The following is a 25,418-nucleotide window of genomic DNA, read 5'->3' as shown; positions in this document are numbered from 1 at the left end:
TAATCCGATCCATGATGAGTCTCAAGGGAATGTTGAAGAGAGGAATTATAAAGAACTGTCCGAGAAAAATCCTACTTGATTGATACTAGGAAAACTATTCAGTGTTCACATAGATTCTCCCTGGTGCAACTACTTTCTGGTTTCATTGGGTGGGAAAAAAATGTAAACTGAAATTTCTAAGGACCATCTTTCAACTCAGACAGTGCAGACTGTGAGCTAGGCACACAGAGCAGCACCCTCTGTGGCAATGAACTACAGAACCAATATTGATTTCAGTGGAGGGATTAATTCCATAGAGCTTTTATACGGATATAGGAAAAAAACAAGTGCTTCACTGATCCATAACATTGCCTGAAAGACAAGCACTACCTCAATAGACCTAATAAATTTAATAACTGAGTTTGGAGTGCTACTTTGAAATACAGTCGCAGCAGTATATACTGAAATCATATATTATCACGTGTAAGATGCACATACTGCAAAACGTTGCGTTCATCTCAAGGAATCCCCAGGAACTAGGACTATACAACGTTCATTTCATCTTTCATGTAGCTCAAAATGAACCTGCAAGCAGTACGCTATATATGTGACTTGAACATACAGCGAGTTGTAATGCTCCTATCATTGAAGCTGTGAAACAGTGCATCCATTTTTCAGGAATAGCACCACACACAATCGCAAGGAAACCTCGAAGTTATTGCAGGTCTCGTGGAATATGCAACACCGATATATAAACTATGGATGTCTAACAGTGAGGATGTAAAAAGAGACTTTATGTTGTGGATATAAACCTACGACTTCAGCATTTAAGAGCTATGATGGTTTAGGTTAGGTGCACTGGAAGAGGAGTATAGGTAAGAGCTGGGTATGTAGGGGTGTGTTTATACATATGTACGCTAATACACGCGTGGTGCAAGTAGCCTATACGCCGGCAAGCCTCGGCCGTGCTGGGTGCCCCTGCCCCACGGTCACACGACACCTGCATGCCGGGGCTGTGGCAGGGGCTCCCTCTCCCTCTCCCTCTCCCCGAGGACAGTCGGTGCCGGCCGGGCTCGCCCGGGACCCTGCCCCGGGGGGCGCTCGGTGGGGGCTGCTCGAGGGAGACCAGCGCGGGAAGCTCCGGGAGCCGCTGAAGCTTCCCGGGGCTGCGACGGGTCCGGGAGCGGCCCCTTGCCGGGAGGTCCCCGCGGGTGCCCGAGGGTCGGGCGCGCCCCGCACACCGCCCCGCGCTCCCGGCCGCGGGCTCCGCGCGGGGGCGGCGCGGGCGCGGCGCTGCGGCGGGGCCGCGCCTGCCAGCGGCCGGGAGGCAGCGCCGCCGCTCCCGCTCCGCTCCTGCTGCCGCTCCGCAACTTTCGGGCAAACACTGCCCCCTCGTCCTCGTTCCCCCCGCCGGCGGCTGGTAAGCGCCGGGCTCCCGCGCCCGGCCGGGCAGGCGGAGGGCGGCGGGGAGCCCCGGCTGCAGACCCGCGGGCGGGCACCGCCGCGCCCCGCGCCGCGCACATGGCCGCGGGAAACTTCGGCCGGCGGACGGGGCGGGGGCACTGCCGGGGCGCCGTGGGGAATGGGGAATGGGGAGGGGAGACGGCAAGGAGCGGCGGAGCGGGCACGGGCACGGGCACGGGCGGGCAGGTGCCACCCTCCGCGGAGCGGAGCGGAGCGGTGCGCGTCGCCCCGGGCGCAGTGCGCGGGCGGCGGCGGCGAGTGAGCGACGGTCGCCGGACAGGTGCGGGCCGGCCGGGGCTGCGGGAAGGGAGCGGCGGCCCCGCAGGGCCCGGTGCGGAGCGAGCGGGAGCCGGTGCGGGGCAGCGCGGGCCGGGCGGGAGGGCGGCTTTTTGGTTCGGGCGTTTTGCCTTGCGGCTCCGGTGGGGTGGGAGAACAAGTTGCTGAGCGATGGAGCGCGGGGGCACAGGGTTCAGGCGGAAAATCCAGGAAAGTCCCCTCTGGGTGTGTTTTTGGGGTTTTTGTTGGGTTCGGGGTGGTTTGTTTGTTTTTTTGTTTCGTTAGCTTTTGGGGGGTTTTGTTGTGGTTTTGGTTTTTTGTTTGTTTTTAATAGGGCACAGAGGAAAACGTTAGTGCACAATGCTGAATTTGGTGATCTGGTCGCTGAGGCAGGTATCCAAAAAGCAGCAGTCGCTGGAGCAGCTACATTACTGTCGCTCTTCGTGCTAGCGTGAGGTTTATGTGCCTTTGCGAGGAAGGTCACTTTTTACCCTCTTCCTCCCCCCGCCCCCCCCCCCCCCCAACAACCCACCCTCCTTTTGCTAAGCCGTGCATCAGCAGCATGAATTCCAAGAAGCAGTAGGTGTTTCTTGGCATTTCAACTGGGATTTTGGAAAGGGAAGCCGGGTATTTAATGGGAAAAAATTGCGATGGAAGGAAAGGATGCGGAGGCTGCACACAGCCCTGGGTTTGCAGGCATGTGGAAGTTGTTGAAATAGGTAAAGGGTTGAAATTGGCATTTGGAACATGGTGGCTATTTTTTTAGTTACTTGTGCCACAGATGAATATTGGGAAAAGCTGGGCCACAAAGAATTTTTCCTGTTATGCAGTTTGCTGACAGCAGAAGGTAAAACATGTCCTTGAAGATACACAATTTTACATAAACAGCTGATGTTTACATAAGCCTAGATAAGTTTGTGAAAAACGCAGATAGCAAAAGATGCGGTGTTAGCTGAACTCCGCTATCCTGCTCTCTGTCCATGCAAAAATTTATCAATTTTTTGTATTGTTGCAGTGTAAGAACAAAGTGAACAGCTGCACCTTCACCAAAGCAACCACCTGCATTCCTCTTCTCCTCTGGAATGGACAATGGGATGGTCTCTGACTTTATCATGATCAAAAACTTCTTCCTCTTCTGTGTTTCCATGAGTTTAGCCAGCCACTTTGGGTGAGTTGCCAGTTGCATTTGAATTTCTGCTGTGGCTTTTTTAAGGAGATGAGAAACCTTGGCTCCATGTGGTACGGAGCAGCTGAACAAAACAAGCGGGCTTTGCGTTTCATCTTAAGGTGCTGGTGTCAGGGGGAAGGGAGTAGTTTGCTCTCCCATTCAAATTTGCTCTCTTGTATCAGTTCTTTATGCCTGCTATGGTGGCATAGGGAAGGGCTTGTGGGGCACAAGGAGCCCAGACCAGGCCTACAGCTGCTGAGTGCTCTGACCCGGGTTTAGAACTGCCCCTGTGTCGGTGGTGTTGGGATCTTGCACCTTCCCTCTCACCTGATGGGTGCTGGTTATAGGCAGTAGTGCAAAAAACCCCCCAAAACTGCGATAATGAGACTTGATGCATGTTACTAGCTGGTACAGGCTTTCCTCCCGAGTGACCTAAGACAGGGACTGCTTAGAAGGATGTCTGAGTTTGAAACTTGTTAGAATAATTAGAAATCGTGTCTCCCTGAAGCATATAGCAAGGAATCCCGTTCCCTTATTTTTGCTTTGGATGCTTTCCTGACAGTGATATTCTGAAAACTGTATCAAAGAGATCCTCTAACTGTAGGTCTCAGAAAATGAAAAATAAAGTCAGAAACCCTCTATTTATATGTTTTTCCTATACTCAGAGATCTTAAGAACTTTCTGAATATGAGCTATACAATGGAATCTGGAAAAAGCATTTTGCAAGTGCTTGGGAAACGTAGGTTGATTCTTCTTTGTGGAGGAGAACAATTATTTATGATTTCACCAGAAAAAATGAATCCTCCCAACATGCTGATTCCAAGCACACCCATCAATTCCTTGCTATAAGAAGATACAAAATGGAGATGCAAATCAGTTTCTGACTTCAAGCAAACAGATTTGTTCCAGATTGGAACTAGGAGAAAGACCAAACTTTGAGTGGTGACTGTCTATGCTGTAAGCAAAGCTTAGCCTGGTATCCAGCACGTGTCCCGTGCAGGTAGGCAGAAGCCTGTGACTTCAGAGGTTTATATGAGCAGGTGTAGGACTGCACTCTACAAAGGATGCAAAGAGTTCCACGCTCATTCATTCACCTTGGAAAAACCTGGTCCTTCTTACACTATGGTCTAAGGCAAAAGTGTCCCAGGATTTTGTGACAGGATTTAAGCGGGCAGAGTGGGACTTGCTTTAAACTTGTCTTTACATTATTGTAGTTCGACGAAGTATTTCCACATTGGGAAGATCTTGGTGACTATAACCTTATGCCCTTCTTGGTTGTTCATCATCCCTGCAGAAAGCAGCACATTGCCACAGTTGAGTGTGACCTGCTTGGTGTGTGGGTCTATTAAGTGTGTATCTCCTCTAACAGAAGAATAGATAGATGAAGATGCAAAAAGCCCCAAAACCAAGCAACACAAAACCCACATGGTTTAACTCCCTTTCGACTCCAAAGCAAATACTGAATCAAAGTCCCAGGTAGAAATTAGTGTGACCTGTAACCTGGCAGATAACCAGAATAGGACAGTTAGAGGAAACTAGGACACTTGTTTTCTGCAAGTTAGTCAAAAAGCTTCTGTGCATTAAAATGAGATCATCACATAAATTCCATCCACCCCATCCCCCTTGCCCCCCATTTCTGATCTAGTAATTTTAGTCCAGGCCTGCAGAGATAAGCAGCTCCAATTCACTGCACCATTCACACACTGCCTTAGGGCTGAATTTTGACCCTGCTTAAAAGACAGAGGATGCTCCAGCTCTTCTGCTTCAGAGGCAGAAGCAGTTTCAGAGTGTAATTTGCTAAGTGCTTTGGGACTGACTCTTCAGGACGGAGGAGTACAATTAACATGTAGGCTGCTGTATTAACTGCAGGAATCTAATACTGATAACACTTGCTGTGGCTACCAGATTCTTCTTTATTAGCTTCATCCATGTTTCTACTGCCCTGTTATATTGCAGTGAGTTTTGCAATGTGCTAGATAAAAGTGATTGGTCAAAGGAGCACAAATTAAAAATCAAACTACTGTAGGACATTACAAATGCAGATATTTTTCTACAGGTCTCCATAGTCATTCCATATTTATATTAAATCATAAATACGTGTTTTGCTGACATAGCCAAAGCCACCTTGGGGGATTTTGATGCACAATGCCTGGTAACATAAACAGAAATTATGTATCTCAATCTACTAGGCTACTTGAGAAATCTCAGCAAAAGACTGTGATTAATGTTTAACATAAATGTCTAATGACTATTGAGAATTATCCACATTAGTAGGCAGTCGAGGAGGACTGTAGACATAATTGGTAGCAGCTATCTAAAGAAAAATCACTGAATTAAAATGCAGAGATATAGATGAACTGAAAAGAGGTTTTGAAGTACCCCCCTCCTGGTTTTGGTATAACAGTTTTATGAATCTACTTCTGCAGAAATGGTGCAGCGCTAGTCAGAGCTTTTTCAAGCCTGCTTGACTTCAGCCTTGAGTTGTATAATGCTCTAACAAGTTAAGGTGTTTTACTTAAGCATTTCAAGGTAGCTCACAATTTTCTCAAAAGTAAACATTAATAATAAAGCTAGACAATGATTAAAAGTAAAAACCATGAAGAGTATTTTCAGGTGCGATAAAAGACTGCTTATGAGCCCTCAGGACACGCAGGTGGTGGCAGCCCTGTGAGGGCTGCTGCCACGCGCAGCTGCTTGCACGCAGATCTCCCCGAGATGAGGTAGCCCATGGCTGGATCCAAGCTGGCCAGCTCTTACTTTGCGAGTCCCAGGCTGTCCATGGGGTCACACTGGTGATGCACAGTCCTGGTGTGTTTGCGTTTTGGATGTGCAATTTCAGAAATGTGTCGGAGAGCCAGAACCTACAGGGATGGACGTTGTTCATGTACCCACAGTGTAGTTGCCATCTGCTAATAATATTTATAATAGCAGAAACACGGAGAACAGAAGATCCCAATTATGTGTAGCCAACCCAGCATTTCTCTGTACGCTCTGAAGAATTCAGTCCATGCTGTGTCTGTGTTTTCACATGCTTCTTCTTCAGCTCACAGCCATTATTACTAAGACTATAATCCTGCTATTTAGGCAAAACATACCTCTCCTTCAGGCTGTTATTTCGAGTTAGTCTCTGCAGCCCTAAGCAGTTAGTTCTCCTGGGATGCCTCATTTCAAGTACTAGTGATGCTAGGGAGTTCTTCCTCATATTTTTAAAGACAAATTTTGTAAAAATTATTGTATTCTTATGCAGTCATGCTTGTCTGTTTATTTTTAATTCTGTCTTCCTTTCTTTCTTCATATCTCCAGATAGCTTTTTGAACCCATTAGACAATTTCAATAACTGGAAAACTAAATTGCTATCTAGAACTGCATGCAGGAGGCAGACAGGTATCAGTCAGTCCCACTGCCGAACCGCTGAACGGCCTCAGCATCTCTGGCCTGCCAGCTGGCCAAAGAGCAGGCGTGTCCCTCAAGCCATCCAGCTCTGCTTGCTGCAGGAGAAGCCCTGGCATGCAGTGCCCCCCAGTGAAGCTGCAGGTCAGTGACCTGGGGAGCTGATAGAGCTAGGAGGTGTTTAATGACCCTGGAAGCAGCTTAGGACATCGAAAGGAGCATTAGGATATCAGGGGATGGGGAGGACTGTAAGATGTCACCCTGTGAAAAACAGGCTTTCACTGCACTGCTCACAGATCGCTCCTTCCCTGAAGGTAGTAAAACACTGCTCTTGCTAAACAAAAGAATTAAATTATTTCTTAAGAATCTGAAAATCGTTTTAAAATTTCATAGTTTTAGTCAGTCTTCTAATCCGATGTGAAGGAATTGAGTCTTCAGTGCACAAATTCACGAAATCAACATTTTCATATCTCAAGAATCGATACGGAAGGGGTGGCAAGAAGCTAACTTAGAAAAGTAAATCTCTTTCCTTTGATGTCTGGCCAGCTGGCTTTATCCAAAAGTTTGCGTTCTCCAGTGTCTTCCCCAAACTGTTAATTTGTCTGAAGTTCAGATATAATTGCAATCCTATTAAAGCAAGTTATTGGAAACACTACTCTTAAAAGAGAGAGAGTAAAATACATCTTTCAGTAGTAAAATACTCTTATTTTTTTCAGAAATTCTTACCCTTTCTTTTTAAAGACGTTTTGGTTAAATCATTAAATATCTGCCATACTTTTTCCTTTTATTACAACTGAGCTGTGGGTAGTACCTACCCTGATTCTGACTAGATGGCAAAAAAGATAATGATGTTTAAAGTGGTAAATTATGAAGTCATCAGAAGAGGTAGCTGAGCATCTTTGGAGAGTTATTACATTTTACACTGATGAGCCCCTTCTGTGGCTTATGATTTTTTCAGTTACACTAAAATTGCAATATTAAATAAATGTGATGAGAAGTATTCCTGGTTGGTTTAGTTTATGTGCAGTAATGAGCTTTAAATGCAATTATCTCTGAATTTTCTTAGCATTTCCCTAAGATTCTTTTCTAGGTTTATTTTTATCCCTAACTGAAAATTTCTGCTATAAAAACATTTTTCATTGCAGAGAACAATAATGTGCTTACCTACTAATATGTTGATAAAGCCTAATCCTTCGTTGTGTGGAAATAATTAGTTTAGGGTAGGTAGCACCTACTTCTCTCTATTTGTTGAGCTATATAGTATCTATTATATGCATGTAACTTTGCAAGTGGAGTTTGCATGTCTTTTTGCGTGTCACGACAATCTCAGCCCTTACTCCAAAGCATGCCTTTCACCAGCAATCTCAATAACAGAAATTACATGCTAACTTTCTGGTACGACAGAAAAAGTCACACTTATATAAGAGCAAACAGCAATCCATCTACAAATGCAACTTCACATAATACTGGCATTTCACTTCGGATGAAATTCGGATTCAGATGCCTTCTTTTTTGGGTGAAGTGATCTGCCAAATCTAATTTGGATTGCAGTTTTGCAGAAGTGCAGACTTTTTACTAGTCTTCACCATAGTTGTTTCTCTGTCTTCTTCCTCTATTAATTAGCTTTTGTTGTGAAGAAATAAAAGTATTTCAGTGTATGGGGTGTGTGTACTATTCCTGTGAAAGATGTACATAGCTGAGATAGAAGGAAGTAGCATCAATTACTCTTGTTAGATTGAGAGGAGCAGTTCTGAGAATTAGGTATGTTTTTTCCCATCCCCACAAAAATAGTTCAATGGAAATCCTCTCTCAGAGTTCAATTGGCTTTGAATAAGCCCTAAAAATAACAAGCTTTTTCAAGAGCAGAGAACCTAGTGAAGCTTTGTGTCCTGTGCCCCCAGCACTGCATCTTTGCAATAATCCCAGATCCACATTTGGTATCCCTTGTTCCCATCTCCCATTGCAAGACCTACATCTTACCTGTACTGTCCTTTTCTCCCAAGATCTTTCATAATGACCCCACAAGCCTCCTCCATATCTATTAATTGTCAGAGAGGAGGGGGGCTGGTCTTGCTGAGGCTGTTTCTGAGCTACATGCATACTGAGTGGCCCCGTCAGCGAGCCAGAGGGAATAGATGACTGCTAACCTCACATTTTTACTTAATGAGGCACTAATTTAGATTGCTCTCCCCTTGTCTAGTCATAGCTTCTCATGAAACTTGTAGGAATGAAATGAAGTTTGATCTCTCCGCTTCTTTGTCAGATGCCGTGGAAAATGAAAATGGGTTGCTACGTTGATGCGGGGTAGCAGTCAGACAGCATGATGCATATCTCTTTCTTATGAAAAAGAAAAGATAAAATAGATGAGAAAAGTCAAAAATAGTATTCTAGGTGTACTGGATTTTCATGCTTTATACTAGGATTTTATCAAAGCATTCGTTGTGGTTGCTGCATTTAAAGAAGGTCTCTAAGTTCTGCCTTCTGTTTGCATTTGTTAGGCTGCTACTTTTGAATGTTCACTTTTAAATGGTGAATCCCTTCAAATGCAATTGACAAAAAAAGTGCACAGTCTTTTTTCTGGAATGGTCCAGCCTGAAAACATGTCTAATGCTTCTGTAATCAGTTTGCATCTGCTGGATTAACTGTCTTTCTTGTCTGACTCAGTTGCTTACTAGAGGTTGTGGTCACAGCAAAGAAAACAGCATTAATTCGAGCTTTTGACCATGGAGATGAAAAATAGGCAAGATTTGTGGCTATGCCTCCACCTGCAGCGAGGGGAGATCCTTGGTGGCCTTGGGCTCTGCAGTGTGGAGCTTGCTGAGGGTTGCAGCAGTGCCAACTGCACTTAGGTCATAAGAAAACTCCTCAAGCAGGCCTTTTCATGGGCTTTGGTGTTTCAGGGAATCACATCTGTGCTCCCTCAACCCGACCTTACTCCCATGTCCTGAGAGGCTTTGCAATCCCTTCCTCTTTCAGCAGGAGCATACAAACTGTAGAGGGAATGAGCGGTGTCAGTGAGGTGTTATTAGTGGAAACCTTATGCAGCTAAAACCAGGTTGAGGTCCCTGTATCTTTCTTTGTATGAATCCTATTCTGCTAGGTAAGGCAACCACGTATTTTACAAGTATTCTGTAAGGAAAGCTGTTCAGAGAGATGCTCAGAGCTTCTCTATTTCTTTACAGATTTATTTTCCTGGGGACTGGTAGTAAATAAACATGGATTATTTTTATTTTCTTTTTTTTTTATCTCTGGATGACTGTCTCCCATCGAGTTCAGGTTGCTGAGTGTAAGCTATTCCTGCCTGCTGGCAGGGTGCATGAGGCAGGGTTCAGTTCCTGGTGGGGCAGTGTGCCCTGTCACAGCTGGAGGATTTGCTGGTGATCTCAGCAGAGGCTGAATCATGAATAAGCTCCTAGTGTGAGCTGTCTTAAGAGGTGCTCATTGCTTGCTGCAGGTGAAGCATGCTTGTGGATAATCTCCCATGTCTATTCTTTAGGTAAGCAAAGGCATTAATAAGCAGGGGATTCTCCTAAGCATCTTTAAATGAAAATCAAACAGATTTAAAAATGTGAGTTGTTAGTTGTGCTGTGAGCAGCTTCCTAGGTCTGAGCCATGGATAAAATGATGAAATAAAGAAGAGTTCGGAATAAACACAAATCTGGCCCAAAAGATATGGAATGAGGCCCACTACACATTGCTGTTATTTGCATACTACAAGGGAGAACTAATTTATGCAAAAGAGAGAGGAGGAGTGAAGAACTGTGTTTTCTGTACAGCAGTATGTTTTTCAGATACCCCAGTGATACCCCAGTGGAATTTTTGAATGTAGTGGGAGTTTATTATCCTCAATAAGGATACAGTTCACAGTCAATAAGGTCACAGTTCATCCTTTGTTCTGGCAATAAATTATAGAAACTTTGAAAATTAGAAGCTGTTTGGCATTTAAAGATTGAACAGCACCTTCAGGCATACTTGAAGGTGTATCTCCAGGCAAACCTGTGCTTCTCATGCAGCTCCCCAGCCAGCTGATGTAGTTTCCGAGGAATGGACAGCTAACCTTAGGAAAACCAGTAACAGTTCTTGCCAGTGCTGTGAGCTGACCTTGCTCCCTGCCATGGATGGAGCTATGCCAGCACTGGGGAGGTGGTGGGGCTGATGTGGGAAGGGGTAGCGCAGGGGACAAGGATCTGCCTGTGCATTAGGGACAAAGATCAAAGGGCTCAGGTGTCCCCAATCCTGCATCCCATGGTTTTACCTCCATGGCATGGGTCCTTCTTTGGGTCCTACTCCAGGGAGAGCTATTTATGAGTTTATAGTAATGATGAAATAAATGGCTGCCGCTCCCTGTGCTGTTCAGGAGCAGCAGGAGAGGAGAGAGCCTTGGTGGCTTCATCACAAAGTACCCTTGAGACTGAAGCCCCTTGAAACCAGCATGGCTTTTGACATTTCCTTTTGTTTGCATAAAACAGCTTTTCACAAACGCCAACACCGTCAGTAAAAGAGGAGGCCAATGATAACATCACTATATTCACCAGGATCCTGGATGGTCTGCTGGACGGCTACGACAACAGACTGCGCCCAGGACTGGGAGGTAGGATGACGTGTCCCCTGCTAGACAGGAGCATTGTCTGCATGGTGCCCTCTCAAATGGGTACCTGCTCTTGGCTGTCACAAGGGACTTGTGTTTGATTAACTAAACTAAGTCCAAAAAGCAGATTTGTCTCCTAGCAAATGGGGCACAAGAAAAAGATTACTGAAAGTCATGTTCTTCAGTCACTCAGGTCATCTGAGGCTGGCTTAGGTGAGCATCTGTGATACATTTTTTTCTGTAATTGCATACGGTTTGGATTTTTCTTTCTGGTATTTCCTAAGGTGAGCAAAATGTTACGCTAGCAGTTTGCAGCAAGATTGCCTTACTGGTCAGCCTGTATAAAATTATGTTGATAAGGCTTTTTAAAAGCCCTTTTAAAAACAGATCCCCAAACCATCCATATTTAGACAAGTACAGCAAATCTGTATTGATATGTCTTTTTGATAACCTCTACAGCAGCTATTTTAAAACCATAGCATGTGAATAGTGGTTGCCATCCTAACCTTGTTGAGCCCTCCTTCAGCTCTCTTTCCCCCAGATTTCTCTCATTTTCTACCCATGTGTAAACCATCTGTTATGTTTCTTCCTGGCCCTTTTTTAATCTGGCTACCCCCACCCCTTCCTCTTGTGAGACCAACACATTGCTTTCATCCCTTTCTCTCCTTCTCCTCTCACTTTACACAGAGATGCTTGAAAATAGGGCTCGATGCTTTTTATCTTATATAACGAACTTCTGAAATGTTTGCCCTTAAATTAAATTAGGCCTGGATTTGAAAAGATGTCAGAAGGACTTAAGAGACTTGAGGGTAGAAATAATTTGACCTAACTTCAGACGTCTCTGATAGATGTCTGGAATCAGGCAGATCACCCAAACAAGCAGAGGGGAGTAGGTCCTTCCAAGATACGCTTCATCTGATCCTGTGGTAGGTATTGCATAAGTGCTGGCAGTGTTAGCTGACAGCCCAGAAAGCCAATCCTATCCTGGGATGCATCAAAAGAAGAGTGGCCAGCAAGCTGAGGGAGGAGGTTCTTCCCCTCTGCTTCTGTGAGTACTGTGTTCAGCTCTGGAATCCCAACATAAGGACATGAACCTGTTGGAGTGAGTCCAGAGGAGGCTACTAAGATGATGAGAGGGCTGGAGTACCTCTCCTGTGAAGACGTGATGAGAGAGTTGGGGTAATTCACCCTGGAGAAGAAAAGGCTCTGGGAGGACCTTGTAGAAACCTTCCATTGCCTAAAGGTGTTTAGAGGAAAGATGGGGAGGGACCCTTTATCAGGGAGTGATAGGATAAGGGATAATGGTTTTAAACTGGAAGAGGGTAGATTTAGATTAGGTATTGGGAAGAAATTCTTTACCTTGAGGGTGGTGAGGCACTGGAACAGGTTTCTCAGAGAAGCTATGAATAACCCATCCATAGAAGTGGTCAAGGCCTTATTGGATGGGGCTCTGAGATACCTGATCCAGTCAAGGGTGTCCCTGCCCATGGCAGAGGATTGAAACTAGATGATCTTTAAAGTCCTTTCCAACCCAAACCGTTCTGTGTCTCTATGATCAAAACTTGTCAGTCAGAGGAAATACATCCTTGAAGGGCTGGTTTCTTTCTGTTTGTAAGAGCAAAGCCTGGACTCCCAAAGGTCAACAACTGCATTTCATCCGGGGTGAAAGGCCTCCTCAAGCATGCTCTTCATTTCAATCTTTTGGGGATTTTTGAGTGATTCAGAAATTAATAGAAATAAGCATTGCCAGCTTATTTCAATTTACAATTTGCATTGTAAAGCAATTACTGATGTGGAGCCTATGTTTATTGCAGAGCGAATAACTCAGGTGAAAACAGACATCTATGTTACCAGTTTTGGTCCTGTGTCAGACACAGAAATGGTAAGTTAGCATGTGGCTGCCAATTTGGTTGTATTTACTTTGCTAAAGTCATTTTGGGAATCATCATTTCTATTCAGATCCTGCAATATCGCGAGTATTTCTTTGTACCAGGAATATACCATTGACGTTTTTTTCCGACAAAGCTGGAAAGATGAAAGGCTGCGATTCAAAGGACCCATGCAACGCCTGCCTCTTAACAACTTGCTCGCCAGCAAGATCTGGACCCCAGACACTTTTTTCCACAATGGCAAGAAGTCTATTGCTCACAACATGACAACCCCAAACAAGCTTCTGCGCCTGGAGGATGATGGCACTCTGCTGTATACCATGAGGTAATAGCCAGGGTTGATTTCTTCTGATGCTGATTCCCAGATAACTACAATTACTTGTGGCAAGCATCACTTTCTTCACTCCTAGTAGAGCCAGGGAACCAATCTTTCACACATATCGGTGTGAATATCAAGAAAAATGGAAAATATAATTGCAGCCTTCAAGTACAAATTAGTAGCTTCTGAATAGAGCTAGTGCTTAACTATTTCTTTTGATTAAATGGAAAGCATATTCTCAATAGATTGATGATTCAGTTCAGCTTTTTTATGATGATCTGTTTTCTCTTACTGTTTGTGTTTGCAGCTGTTGTGCAGACTGCAGGAAAACAGTATCCAAGATGAGAAACTGAGACTTTGTTCTGGGGCAGTACATCTTGAACCCTTGGAGCTTTTGTTACATTTCTTTTTATTAATTTGACTAATAGTGCTAAAAGGCAAATGATCATAGGGATAAATTACATAGCACTATGAAGCTGCTTTAGCAAGTACAATCCTGCAAAAAAAGCTGGGACATTATATTACTGAGAAGCAAATGGGTGTCTCAGATCTTCAGAGTTGTACTCTTCTGATTTGAGTATACTGCCAAGAATCATCATTGCATAACGTAGATAGAAGATATAACATCAATGATTTTAGGTGTCTGAAATTATTTCAGGCCAAATCTCACATCAGTGTGTGGAAATTTGCTCATTATAGGTAATTAGCCTGTAGTAATTAAGACTGCTGTCTATCTTCAGCAGGGTTTTCTCCAAGACCATAGTCATATGGACGACTTGAAAAAGAGATAAAAGTAAAAACCTACTGAGCAACAAAAGGTTATTCTGAACTTTCAATAAACAAGCCCAGAGTGGCACCTGAGACCCAGCAAAGTGCTCAGGAGCCTGAAGTTGGGCATGAGATGACTGGGTTTTCAGCAGGCAGCCCCCAGCCTTGTGTGGGAAGCCAAGCTCTGGCCGGTGTTCTGTTCTGCTGCGGGGCCACACAGTCCTGCACGCTGGCAGGGCAAGTCCCAGGCTTGCTCATGGGCCTAGAGGTTAAGATTTGTTGAGGCTCAAGAGGGTTATGCTTCTGTACACAGGGACCTGGAGCTTCCCAGGTTTTATTTCAGGTGTTTCAGACATGTTTGAGTTTTTTGAGCCTAGTCTTAAATCCCTTATTCTGGAAGGAAAAGGAGAAACATCCTTACATATGTCCTTAAAGCTTTAGACCATCCCAGTTGTAACTACATTAGTGCTAAAAAGACTTTGGACACGATGGAAGTCATGTTTAAAAGAAGGAAAAACCATCCTAATTTTCTCTTCTACTGTGTGTGTTGCTGTACTTAATAGCCCCAAATTAGTGATAATCCCAACAATAAACCAAAAATTGTGAGGATGCATGGACACACTTAAAAATCCAAATAGCTATCAGAGAGACTTCACAAAAAAAGTTAGTAATGCCAGCCTTAAAACCAGTCTCACTGATGTATGGACTACGTAAATAACACTCCAGAGATTGCAGAAGTGGCAATTCCCAATTATCTGTGTAAATTACTTGTGTAAGTGAAGTCCAGATCAGACTCACATTCAGCCTGGCGCAGAACATGACCTTGTGGGGCAGATTGTACAATTTCTGTGCTGTTTTTTGCAGTGTTAAACAAATGCAGTGAAACCCTGATTCATGAGGTGAGGAGCTAAGCCACCCCAGCTAGCAGAGTGAGACCTGGGTGAGCTAGACCTAGGTGAGCTCATCACTGAATCTGATTTACTCTGTCAAGGTGTCTCTCCGGTGAAAATGGCATAATATTTTCAGGTCCCACAGGTACCCTACTTAGGAAAAGCTCAGCATATGCAGCTGGAGAAAAATACGGATGTGACACAGACTTTCTCATCATCCCACTCAGCTCCTTTTCCCCTCATTTTTTGGGATTGATGATTTTGTAGACTACAGAAAGAACAGAATGCTTTTGTAACCTAAAAAAAACATGCAACATAATTTTTTTTTGGTTAGAATATTGTCTGTGGAAATGAAATTTCTACTAACCACAGTATATATGATAAGAAATAGAGTGCAAAGCTTTTAAATCAGCTTGCTTTCCACTATTATAAGTAATAACTTTCAAGTGTCTATCCCTTCTGCTTAAACATGAGTCAGGAGCCTGCTTTTGTAACATGCATGGAACTGTGCTTCTTTGGAGGCAGAGCCATTCTGTGCCACAGGGTGTCTTGGGGGTATCATCCCAACATGTTCAGAGACGACTGTGACAAGTAGCCAGCCCCTTCAGCTTCCTTGAGTGTCCTAACAAAGGTAACAGCTGGCAGAGTTACCTAGGATGGCTTTCCTTGAGAAGATAGACAGTACTGGGCTTTTTTGGGGGGGAGCTGCTTGTCTCAGTGGTAGTGCATTGTGAAGTACTGAGTTTCAGCCCCAGTTCCTGTAGCTCCCATCAGGCTTACTCAGTTCTCAGGATCTGGGGATGTGTAGACAACCCTCTGTTAGCTCTGCATTCTCCTCGTTTCCAAGGAGGAATTGCGAGCTTCCCAGACTGTACGTAGGAGTATTCTGTGTGGGGAGGATTGGACCCTCTGTCATTGACAGAGATGCCTGAATTGCTTTTGCAACCTTGCATCTGGCTGCCTGAATGGAGGGGAGGAAAGCAGCCGAGCCAGTGCTGACCTTCCATCCAATTTCACTTCCAAATATACCAAGTATGAGCAGCTGAGCAAGCTTCCAGCTTTGGTGCTTGTCAGGACATACGTTTCCATGACACACGTGTTTACTTGTAAAGAAAAATGTACACTTGGCTATTGCATTGGATGACACATTGTCTGGGTCAGAAGTTGATGGGATGTGTGTTGCTAGGGAAATATGATGTATGAGCTTCTCTGTATGTGTGGCATTAAAGCCCTTCTGTGTGAACACAAGAACACATGTCCTCTAGACAGATTTCACAGACAGCAGTGTTCTCTGTGGGGAATGACTTAATAATGCTGCATGTCTTTCACTTGGGAGGACCTATTAGTTTTATTTCACTAGTGTGATTTACAAATGAAGCGCTCCTGAATGGAACGCTGCAAATTCTGTTTCCTCCCCTAGAGGGGAGTATTGTCTGTAGCTCCACTTCCAAATTTTTAACTATTTTTTTTTTTCAGTAAGAACACTGGTATAAAAAGCACTAGAAAACATACATCATATTTCACTAATATATGTATATATATATATTAGCTTTGTAAATGAGGGTAAAAAATAGATTCTTTCCTTTTAGAAAATCAAAATATATTTAGTTTATATTATCTGAGAAATAAATACTGTAAAACGTATAGAATTCATTTATTTTGAAGAATTGGAACAGTGATTTAAGCAACATTTTCAGGCTAAGAAGAGAACCATCGTGTTTCAGTGAGCTGTATTTTTTTCTTTTTTTGCTCAGTGTGAATTGGCTGTAAAGACAGAAGCTTTGATAAACTTTGCTGGAGAATGCTAGAAAAAAAATGCTGTGAAGAAAAGAAGCCAAAAGTTTTATGAAGTAGAGCATGCTCACTAGAGCTAAACTTTTTGGACCATAAATTAACTTTTGGCCAGCAACTTTTATGCATTTTTTAATGGTTTTCTATCAGCTTGTAGATAGTGAAAAATCTTTCTTATGCCATCACAAGGGCACTCCTTAGAGCCCCATTCTCACTGTCAATTTGAAAGGACCCCAAATCCCTTTTTTTATCACCAGGACTTCCACGCATCTGATATAATCTGGGATTTTAAATAGGACATAGTCATATATCTGAGGAGTGCACAAACAGATTTTTCCTGTGTTATTATGGTGACAGAAGGCTGCCAGAGGACCTGGGAGATTTTACAGTAAAATCTGTCCCAATAATTTGCATATGAATAATTTAACAGCTGGAGAATGCAGACATTCTTCAGCATGGTGTTAAAAAAACTCCAAAATTTTCAATACAGCCCTGAAATACTGTTACCTTGACTGCTCCAGAAAGATATTTACAATTCAGCAACGTGTTTCCACTTGATGGCAGCATAACCCCGCTGCTTGCTCTGCTGTGGTGCACACGCAGGCTTACTTAGGCTGAAAATACTGATTCTTACATTAGCACTTAGCATTAAAATTGTATGTGCGAGGGATCACATGTCCTGAGTGCACGTTAGCACTAAGTCTGCTCTTCCATGAAGGACTTGGATTAGCAGCCTAACCATTTTATGCTCTAGAACTATTGGTCGTAAAACCAGTTGACCAGAAGATACGGTGCTGCTTTCAAGGCTTTTAATGGGAAAGCCAAGGTTTGTTTGTTTGTTCATTTGTTTGTTTGTTTGAAGGGAAAATCATTCTGTGAGAAATGTGTACATTCTCAAGATCTGACTTTGCCAGACATAGGTTTGCTTGTGTACCCACAAGCGACAAGTGACCAGCAAATCCATGATTTAAAACATTTTTCCATCAACCAGATGTCTGGTTCTAGATGGGAACGTTTCTGTTCAATCTGAATGAGTTTTTCCTTATTTCTTATTTATATCTACAGAAAGGGATCTATCATTTCTTTTTAGGTATTGTATAAATATTAAAAAAACTAATCACAATCTATGAAGACATACAAATATGCATTTCCTTTCCCCGTGTTAGACTTGCTGCATTTTCTTTTGTAATCAAGCTTCAACCTGCCTGAAGCTGGAAGAAAAAAATAGTGATTTCTTTACATTGGACTGAATCTTGCAGAGTGATGAAAAATTGCCGTGGTGGCAAGGACTCTCAGCTGCTTTTTGTCAATTCAGATTTTGACAGAGCGAGAGAAAACAGGGATATGTGAAGTGAAGGGCCCTTCCCTGAGGATAGCAGCAGGATTCTTGTTTAAACACCAAGTCTCTTGCTTCCCATCGCTCTGTTTTGGCTGCACATTGCCCCATTTCTCAAAAGTTGTCCTTCAAGGAACCAAGATTTGTTGTTTTGAAAAATCCAGGGCTGGAGTTACTCACAGGGAGAGAAAGGCATCAGAGGAGACTGTGGTGTAATTAATTCAAAATGGACAATTATGACCAAATATGATCCCAATGTAGATTGTGTGACAATGGCCTATTCTGCTGGTAATAAAAGTGGGCAGAGCCCTGCAGAGATCTCCATCACAGAGATGGGAACTTGCACAGCAAGGGCAGAATTGATTAAAAGACAAAACCTAAGCAAGAACCAGCATGTCCTTGGAGGAGGGGGATGCTTGCTTGGACTTTGAGGAGCTACAGAAGGTACAACTTTAGTTCCAGGTCTGTGCTGAGCGCAGAGGCAGACCCAACTTCCCTTTGGGGTTAGCTGGCACAGTTTCTGCTAGATTCCTTTGTGTTCCACCTGCTTTATAGGCATGAACCAGCAGAGCTGGCATGCATGGATGGGATGACTGAACAGAACCCAGAAGGAAGCAGTGCCCTGACTGGTGCCCCCAAACACCCAGGGAAAACACAGATGCTTTGGTGACTCTGTATCTGCCCAGTCTGCTTCTGTATCTGGGGGCTTTGAAAGTGTCTGGTAGATGCTGAAGAACTGTTATGGTTCTGCTGTCTTTTTTTACTGTTAGGGGAGGATAACATTACAGTGGACACCCTGGTCATTTCACTTAGACTGAAATTAGTCTGCCTCATCAGAAATACCATCCTCTGGAGTATATTATATTTGTGCTGAAACATCTGACTGCCAGTGAGTAATCTAAAATACACTGTGGTGTAATGCCCCAAGCAGGGAGGGTGGGATTCACCTAATTCTGTTAATCTGTAATGTTGGTGACTGCAGCTGAGCCTCTGGGCTCAGATTTGCTCCCAGTGCAGGAGAGAGAATTTCATATGGAGTTAGAAGTCTATGTTGTTTCAGACGTCTGCTTTAGTAGTGAAGTTAAAAGGGGCTTATTTCTCTCCACTCACACTTAAGGGGTTCTTACTGTTTTTTTCACAGTGGCAAAGGAGTACAGTGCAACTAATACCTTTGTTTAGTCACATGAGTCCCATCTTAATTATTTCCTTTGGTGTTCCCCACCTCCATACTCATGTAGCCTGGAAATGGGTAGTGTGCCAGTAGCCTAAAGCTATGGGATGTTCTGGCCAGCAGCTGGACCTGTTTTGTGGAGGACTAATACAATTTCCTCTCCGTGCAACCTAAAGCCCGATGTGCAAGTGTAGCGCATCTGAACACGCATAAACTGGGTCTAGTCCTCCGCTTTTGCCTAGGTGGGTGTAGGAGGGAATATGGTGCACCTTATGAGGAGGTCAAGAAACAAATGTCACTAGGAGATTTGGCCCTTCCTTCCCTGAGGTTGAACGGTAACAAACAGGTGATTATGCTGTAGCAGATGCTAGCACTGGTGGTGGTATAAATAACAAACAGATGGTAAATTGAGGCCTGTTTAATGGCTATTTATGGTGTTAAACAGCTGAGGAATCAAAGGGCTCTTTTCCTGGAGCAGTGAAAACCCACAGTCTGACCCTTTACCTGGCCCTTCATGGCTGTATTGATCAGGAGCATGTGTCATTTCAGAAGCAAGGCAAAAAAAAGCCCCAGATAATAACGTCCTGCTTGGATGGCTAAACAGCTTTCTTCATGTACCAATAAGGATGGGATGTGCACGTTTCCCTCTAATCCCGATCACTCCTTCCCTGTTTTGCAGAGGTGTGGGGACCATTAATGTTACACAAAAGGCAGGAGATTATGATGAGGCGTGACCTTGGAGGTAAACCTGAGATGGATAAGAGGAAGCTGGAGTTAAATGCAAGTGGCTGAAAGGAAGATGTGACAGTTTTGAGCTCTAGGTCTGAACTGTGGAAATAACCAAAGGTTTTAGTTCTGTATTTTGGGTTGCCAGGTCATAATCTTTCCTACCCACCCTGTCATGTCTGTGCATCCCAGTCTAAATGTGAGAGAGCCCAAATGGGCTGGTGCTGTGCATCCTGGTATCTGCTCCTCCTCCTCATCCCTCTCCCCACTCTTACTTTCTAAATCCAGATAATTTTTCTCAGCAGAAAATACTTCATGTAGTTCATGCCTATTCATAGAAATATAAAGGGTGTGTGAACTGGGAGGAAGCAAAAAGATGTCTGTGCAGTGAGGTAGCCTTCATCCATGGAGAAACACATGCCATACTGACAGGCAGAAATGGAAAAACAGAAGCCCTTTTGGACAGTCAGAAAACCTGCACTGATCAAATTGCCTAGCAGAGGATATCAAAATTGAAGGATGATTGCACTGTGTCCATCACAGTCCTTAGCCTTCATCATTTAGTGTGATTTCTGTGCTTCTTTCTTTCTCCTGTACTTGGGTTATCTTCCACTGAAAGCAAAGATCAGATGTGCAGTTGACTGGCACCAGGTATTGCTGGCTGGTTCTGCCAGTACCTGGAAGTGGCCTCTCTTGAGAGCCAAAAAGAAGCTCATAGTTCAGTGTTACTCAGCACTTCAAAAACAACTGTACTTACTGCAGTTAGCTTCTCCTTGAACATGCAATCAAAAAGCCATGCAGATAAGGAGATTATAGTCAAAATGCATAGCATGGGCAGACTTGGGGAATGGGTGGCCTGGCAAAATGAGGTGTGGGCTGGTTGAGATGTTGTTTCCCATTTCACCTGCATCAACAGCTGCATCAGCTCCTCAGCATTGCTAGAGCTAGTTAGATTTTTGGGGTTTAATTCAAGAATTCACAAAAAAAAAAGAAGCTGCTGCAGAGGAGAAGTTTGGAAGCCTTCTTCTTGGGGTGCCAAAAGAGAATTCGGACCATAAAGAAGAGAAAGCTTGGAGAGGTTTTTAAGTGAAACTATCCAACAGATGGGTGTGATACTATGCAGAGCATTCAGAGCTGCATAGCCATTTTGATCTAAAGTTTCTTTAGGAAAGTAAAGTTTTTAGGAAGAGAACCTGAAGATGGAATTGTCTGTCAAAAAGTTTGGGGTTTTTACTGCACCGGTTGGTCTGATAAAAAAACAGAGCCTTTTCCAGCAAGTTCTACCTTGCTTATGGACTTCATTAGATAACTTGCATGACAAGATTGGATAAGCATAAACTCACTGCTTCATCCATTGGTTTCATGTGCTTAAAAGAAGTACTGGAGAATTAATGGTATTACCTTTACTATAAACATCTGCTTTATGTAATCTCCCAAATCCATATAGTGTAATTTGTGTGTGCTATTGCATTATTTCATTGCCTTTTTCTGTTTTTCCCTGTGTCTAGAGGCTGAACATCTCCCCTGTTCTTGTCTAAGAGTATGCTCTGGGTATGTCAAGTTATTCCACATGCAGGGAGGTCATTCTTATAGTGACACAGCTTTTGAGATCAATTCTGCCACCTCAGATCATGTCACAATAACTTAGTCTTCAGCACAGTTCATCTAGGCAAATAAAGTCTTGTTTTTCACTTCAGCAGAAGCTGTGCTGAGGATTTTGTTTGTTTAAAATGAAAGTTTTGCTGTCAAGAACACCATGCATCTGAATTACATAGCTCCCAAAAGCATTAATGACTGGAGCTCTTAGTCTTCCATAGTCCCTTCCCTGTAGCATTTTAAAGGACATTTCGTTGTCTCACATAATGATAGAACATCTCAGCATCATAGGAAAGTTGGGACATGGTGGTATTCTTGGCAGAGTGGTTATGAAAGTAAAGTGGGCTAAGACAGCAATTTCTGCAGAGCACCTCACTCTTAGTTTTAGCTTTCCTTTCCGTTCTGTGTTCACTTTATGTGGTGTATTCCAAAGATATCAGTGTTTATAAGTAGGTGACAGTGATGAACTGCCTCCACATCCGACATGGACCTGCAGATCAAGGCTCTGAATCTGCATTTTGGCCTTTTTTCCAGCAAAGTGATGGAAATCCATGAGCAAAGCACTGTTTGAGTCTCTAAGAATAATCACTTCTTTCCCCCGAGCCAGGCTGCAGACAATCACCCAACCATGGGCAGGTTTCAGGGTGACTCTTACAGCCATGGGTCAACATCTGTCCACATTCTAAAACTTCTGTGTGGTGTTCTGTAACCCACCACCACCAACAGGGTTTGTTAGGACTGTATGGCAAGTGCTTCAGGGCAAAGAAAGGTCCTCATATATATTTATGTGTGTGTTGTGTTTGTGTGTGTATATATGTGCATATATATATATATATGCTTATATTGGCACACTACATTTACTTCAGGAGCACAGGGAGAGATCAATTCCCTGGACTATACACTTTCTGTGCTGTATGCTTTCTGAAACAAGTCTTGCTTTAAAATCTTTTGAAAGAAATAGAAGTTTGGTTATTGAAGTGTTCCCAAGACATCACAGTAGGAAAACAGCTGAATGGTATCATCAGTCAAGGTCAAATGAATAATTTCACAAACCTAAAGTTTGTAACAACACAGTTTGGAAAAACAACCCAAACCAATAACTCTATTATTCTCCTGGCCCCATGTGTGTCAGAGAGCATACTGGATATACCAGAAGGACTCAAGTTGTTCTGCTGAGGTCGTGCTGGAGCAGATACCCCAGGAAGCTTCTCCTGGAATTGAATCCTGAAAAGGGTCTGACCCAGCCCTGAAGTCTCCCTTTTCAGGGAGCCAGCAAGCCCACTGGAGTGAGCTATATAAGGCTGGATCCACTTAACTCTTTTTTTTGGCATGTTGGGGAGATAGGTTGCTGTAGTTCGAAGGTGAGTTTTAAGCAAGTATTTTACCTTTTATTAAGGAAAATGGCTGGTCTCATGCTGGGGAGGGCACTTGGGCTCACCTGAGCCCCATAGCAGGTACTGGTAGGCAGCACAGGTGGGGTCAAAGCACAGCATTTAAATGTTCCCTTTAAACAGAGGTGAGGGTAGTGCACAGAAATAAATAAGAAGATGGAGCTAGTTTGGGGATGAATGTAAATAGGCAGAAAAACTCCGTATCTCTCTGGCCATAGTACCTTTGTGCCAACAAAAGTATTTCTGTGTCCCCTTCATCTGTAACTCCCATTATTCAACATTTATTTGAATTAAGTTCTCCCAAAAGCCACTGGTGACTCTGCCTTTCTGCTTCCCTTTCATTCTAGAGCTCTCTGTTTTAATGTTTTTCACATTGAAGTTAGTAGCAAATAACTTTTGATAAGCAAAAGCAAGTTTTGCAGCTGTCTGTGGCTTCCCGGGCAGGTGACTGCCCTCAACTCCTGCCTGGCAGCTGCAGATAATACGTTGGAAAATGTTTCCTGCACTCACAGGGTAGGAGAAGGATGCTCAGTCCCCCCTCTCTTTACCCACAAGTAGGAACAGATGCTCCTTGCATTGAGGAGATCATGGGAACAGCTGGGGAGGGGCCCTGCAGTGACCTAAAACAGGGTCTTGCAGGACAGGGTGCTTCCTGTCTTGGGGACTGCTACTGAGGGTTTCTCACATCACCTTGAAGCACACTTACTCCAGATGTCTGCCTCCCTAATATCTGAATTTATTTCCACGCCACATCCTTGATTTTAACACCTCCTTCTTTCCCTTCTTGCTAAAAAGGAACAATCTCTTGAAAGCATTGTCATGCTTAATTCCCCAGTGGAAATGGTTGAAGGTGACTTTTCTGAAGTGAACAAGTCTTGCTGCTTGAATTGTGCTTTTCTTAGATATTTGTTTATGTGTCTTGAAACAGAATGTCAGTAATCACTTTATGTTCTTAAAGGCTATACATTATGAAGCTTTGATAAAGCTTTCATGCACAATTATAGGTGATAGATTAAATAATTTGTAGACCTAACTTTTATTTTCAGATAGTTAAGGTATACAATAGCATTTTGTTGGTTGATTAACACTTGGTTAGCTATGTGAGTATTTGGAGAATTATGAGAATAAAATTTTGTCATTAATAAATTGGCAGCTGTAATCAGGGTTTATTACATTTTTTTGGATGAATAGGGGTCCCATTGAAGTCAGGGAGAATTTTACCATTATCTTCAATAAAATCAGAGTTTTATTCACCTATTGCAAAGGACCTTTAACAGCTGCTTATAATCTTGTCAAAGACCCTGTTTGAGTGGAGCTAATCCCATAGGGGTTTTATTAAGACAGAGTGATGGTGGACAAGAGAAGCTTTTAAGTGCTTCTGTTGGAAAGAACTGCCTTTTGAGCAACGTGTGTGCTGTGACAGAAAAATCCTGATTTGGTGACTGTCTCTAGCTCAGATAACTGTGCTACACTGGGCACAGCAATCTTCATCATTCTGGAGTCACCATATTAAAAGGATTAGGCAAAGACTGTTTCATGTGTGCATGCCCAGGCCTCCTTTCTCTTTCTTAAGTAAATGTAAACTGAGAGTAATTTTGTTGCAATCACAGAATAAGCTGTGTTGAAATGGACCCACAAGAAGCATCAAGTGCAATTCCCCCTGCATGGGACCATTCCCAATAATCACACCATGTGTCCTAACACTTCTTGAACTTTGTCAGGCTGGTGCTGTGACCACTTCCCTGGGGAGCCTGCTCTAGTGCCCAACCACCCTCTGGGTGAAGAACCTTTTTCTAATATCCAACCTGAACCTCCTCTGACACCACTTCAGGCCATTCCCTTGGGTCCTGTGTCTCTGGTCCTCACAGAGAACAGATCAATGCCTCCTCTTCCCCTCACACAGAAGTTGAAAGCCCCCTCAGCCACTTCTCAAGACAGCTTCTCCTCAAGGCTCTTCACCATCTCCATATCCCTCCTTTGGATGCTCTCTAATAATTTAATATCTTTCTTATAGTGTGGTACCCAGAACTGCACACAATATTCCAGGTGAGGCTGCCCCAGTGCAGAGCAGAGCGGGACAGTCCTCTCCCTTGCCCGGCTGGCCATGCTGTGACTGATGCCCCCCAGGGCACGCTTGGCTCTTTGGGCTACCAGGGCACACTGGTGTCTCACGTTCACCCTGCTGCTGACCAGGACCCCTAAGTCCCTTTCCATGGTGCTGCTTTCCAGCATCTCATTCCCCAGTCTGTCCATCTATCCAGGGCTGCCCTATTCCAGGTGCAGAATCTGGCACTTTGCTTTGTTGTACTTCATCCTGTTGGTGATTGCCCAGCCCTTTGATCTGTTGGAAGTCTCTCTGCAGGGCCTCGCAGCCTTTGACAGAGGCAACAACTGCTCTCAGTTGTGTATCATCTGTGAACTTGCTTAGTATCCCTTCCAGTCCTGCATCCAAGTCGTTCACAAAGATGTTGAAGAGCACAGGGCCTAAGAAAGAGCCCTGCAGAGCCCCACGAGTGACAGGTCATCAGTCTTATGTCATCCATTCACTGCAAGCCTTTCTGTCCAACCCCACAGCCAGCTGCTTGCCCCTCACATGACTTATTTATTTAGCTGTGTGCTGGATATTTTGTCCAGAAAGATACTGTGAAAGACAGTAGCATAAGCTGTATGGAAATC

At 43.7% G+C, this 25,418-nt stretch overlaps 1 protein-coding gene across 1 annotated transcript in view; it reads left to right on the top strand.

The window, feature by feature from the left end:
* The first annotated feature begins 2,215 nt into the window (after window positions 1-2,215).
* The window catches only part of GABRA5 (gamma-aminobutyric acid type A receptor subunit alpha5), a 55,345-nt gene continuing 32,142 nt past the window's right edge, over window positions 2,216-25,418 (top strand). Inside the window, exons 1-4 of the mRNA XM_068182672.1 lie at window positions 2,216-2,887; window positions 10,747-10,868; window positions 12,680-12,747; window positions 12,859-13,079. Coding sequence (XP_068038773.1) covers window positions 2,802-2,887; window positions 10,747-10,868; window positions 12,680-12,747; window positions 12,859-13,079 — 497 coding nt within the window. The 5' untranslated portion in view covers window positions 2,216-2,801. The remainder of the gene's footprint in view (window positions 2,888-10,746; window positions 10,869-12,679; window positions 12,748-12,858; window positions 13,080-25,418) is intronic.

This window comes from Anomalospiza imberbis, chromosome 2, assembly GCF_031753505.1.
Source record: "Anomalospiza imberbis isolate Cuckoo-Finch-1a 21T00152 chromosome 2, ASM3175350v1, whole genome shotgun sequence".
In the NCBI taxonomy this organism is placed as follows: Eukaryota; Metazoa; Chordata; class Aves; order Passeriformes; family Viduidae; genus Anomalospiza; species Anomalospiza imberbis.
This window is presented reverse-complemented; position numbering and strand designations above follow the sequence as displayed.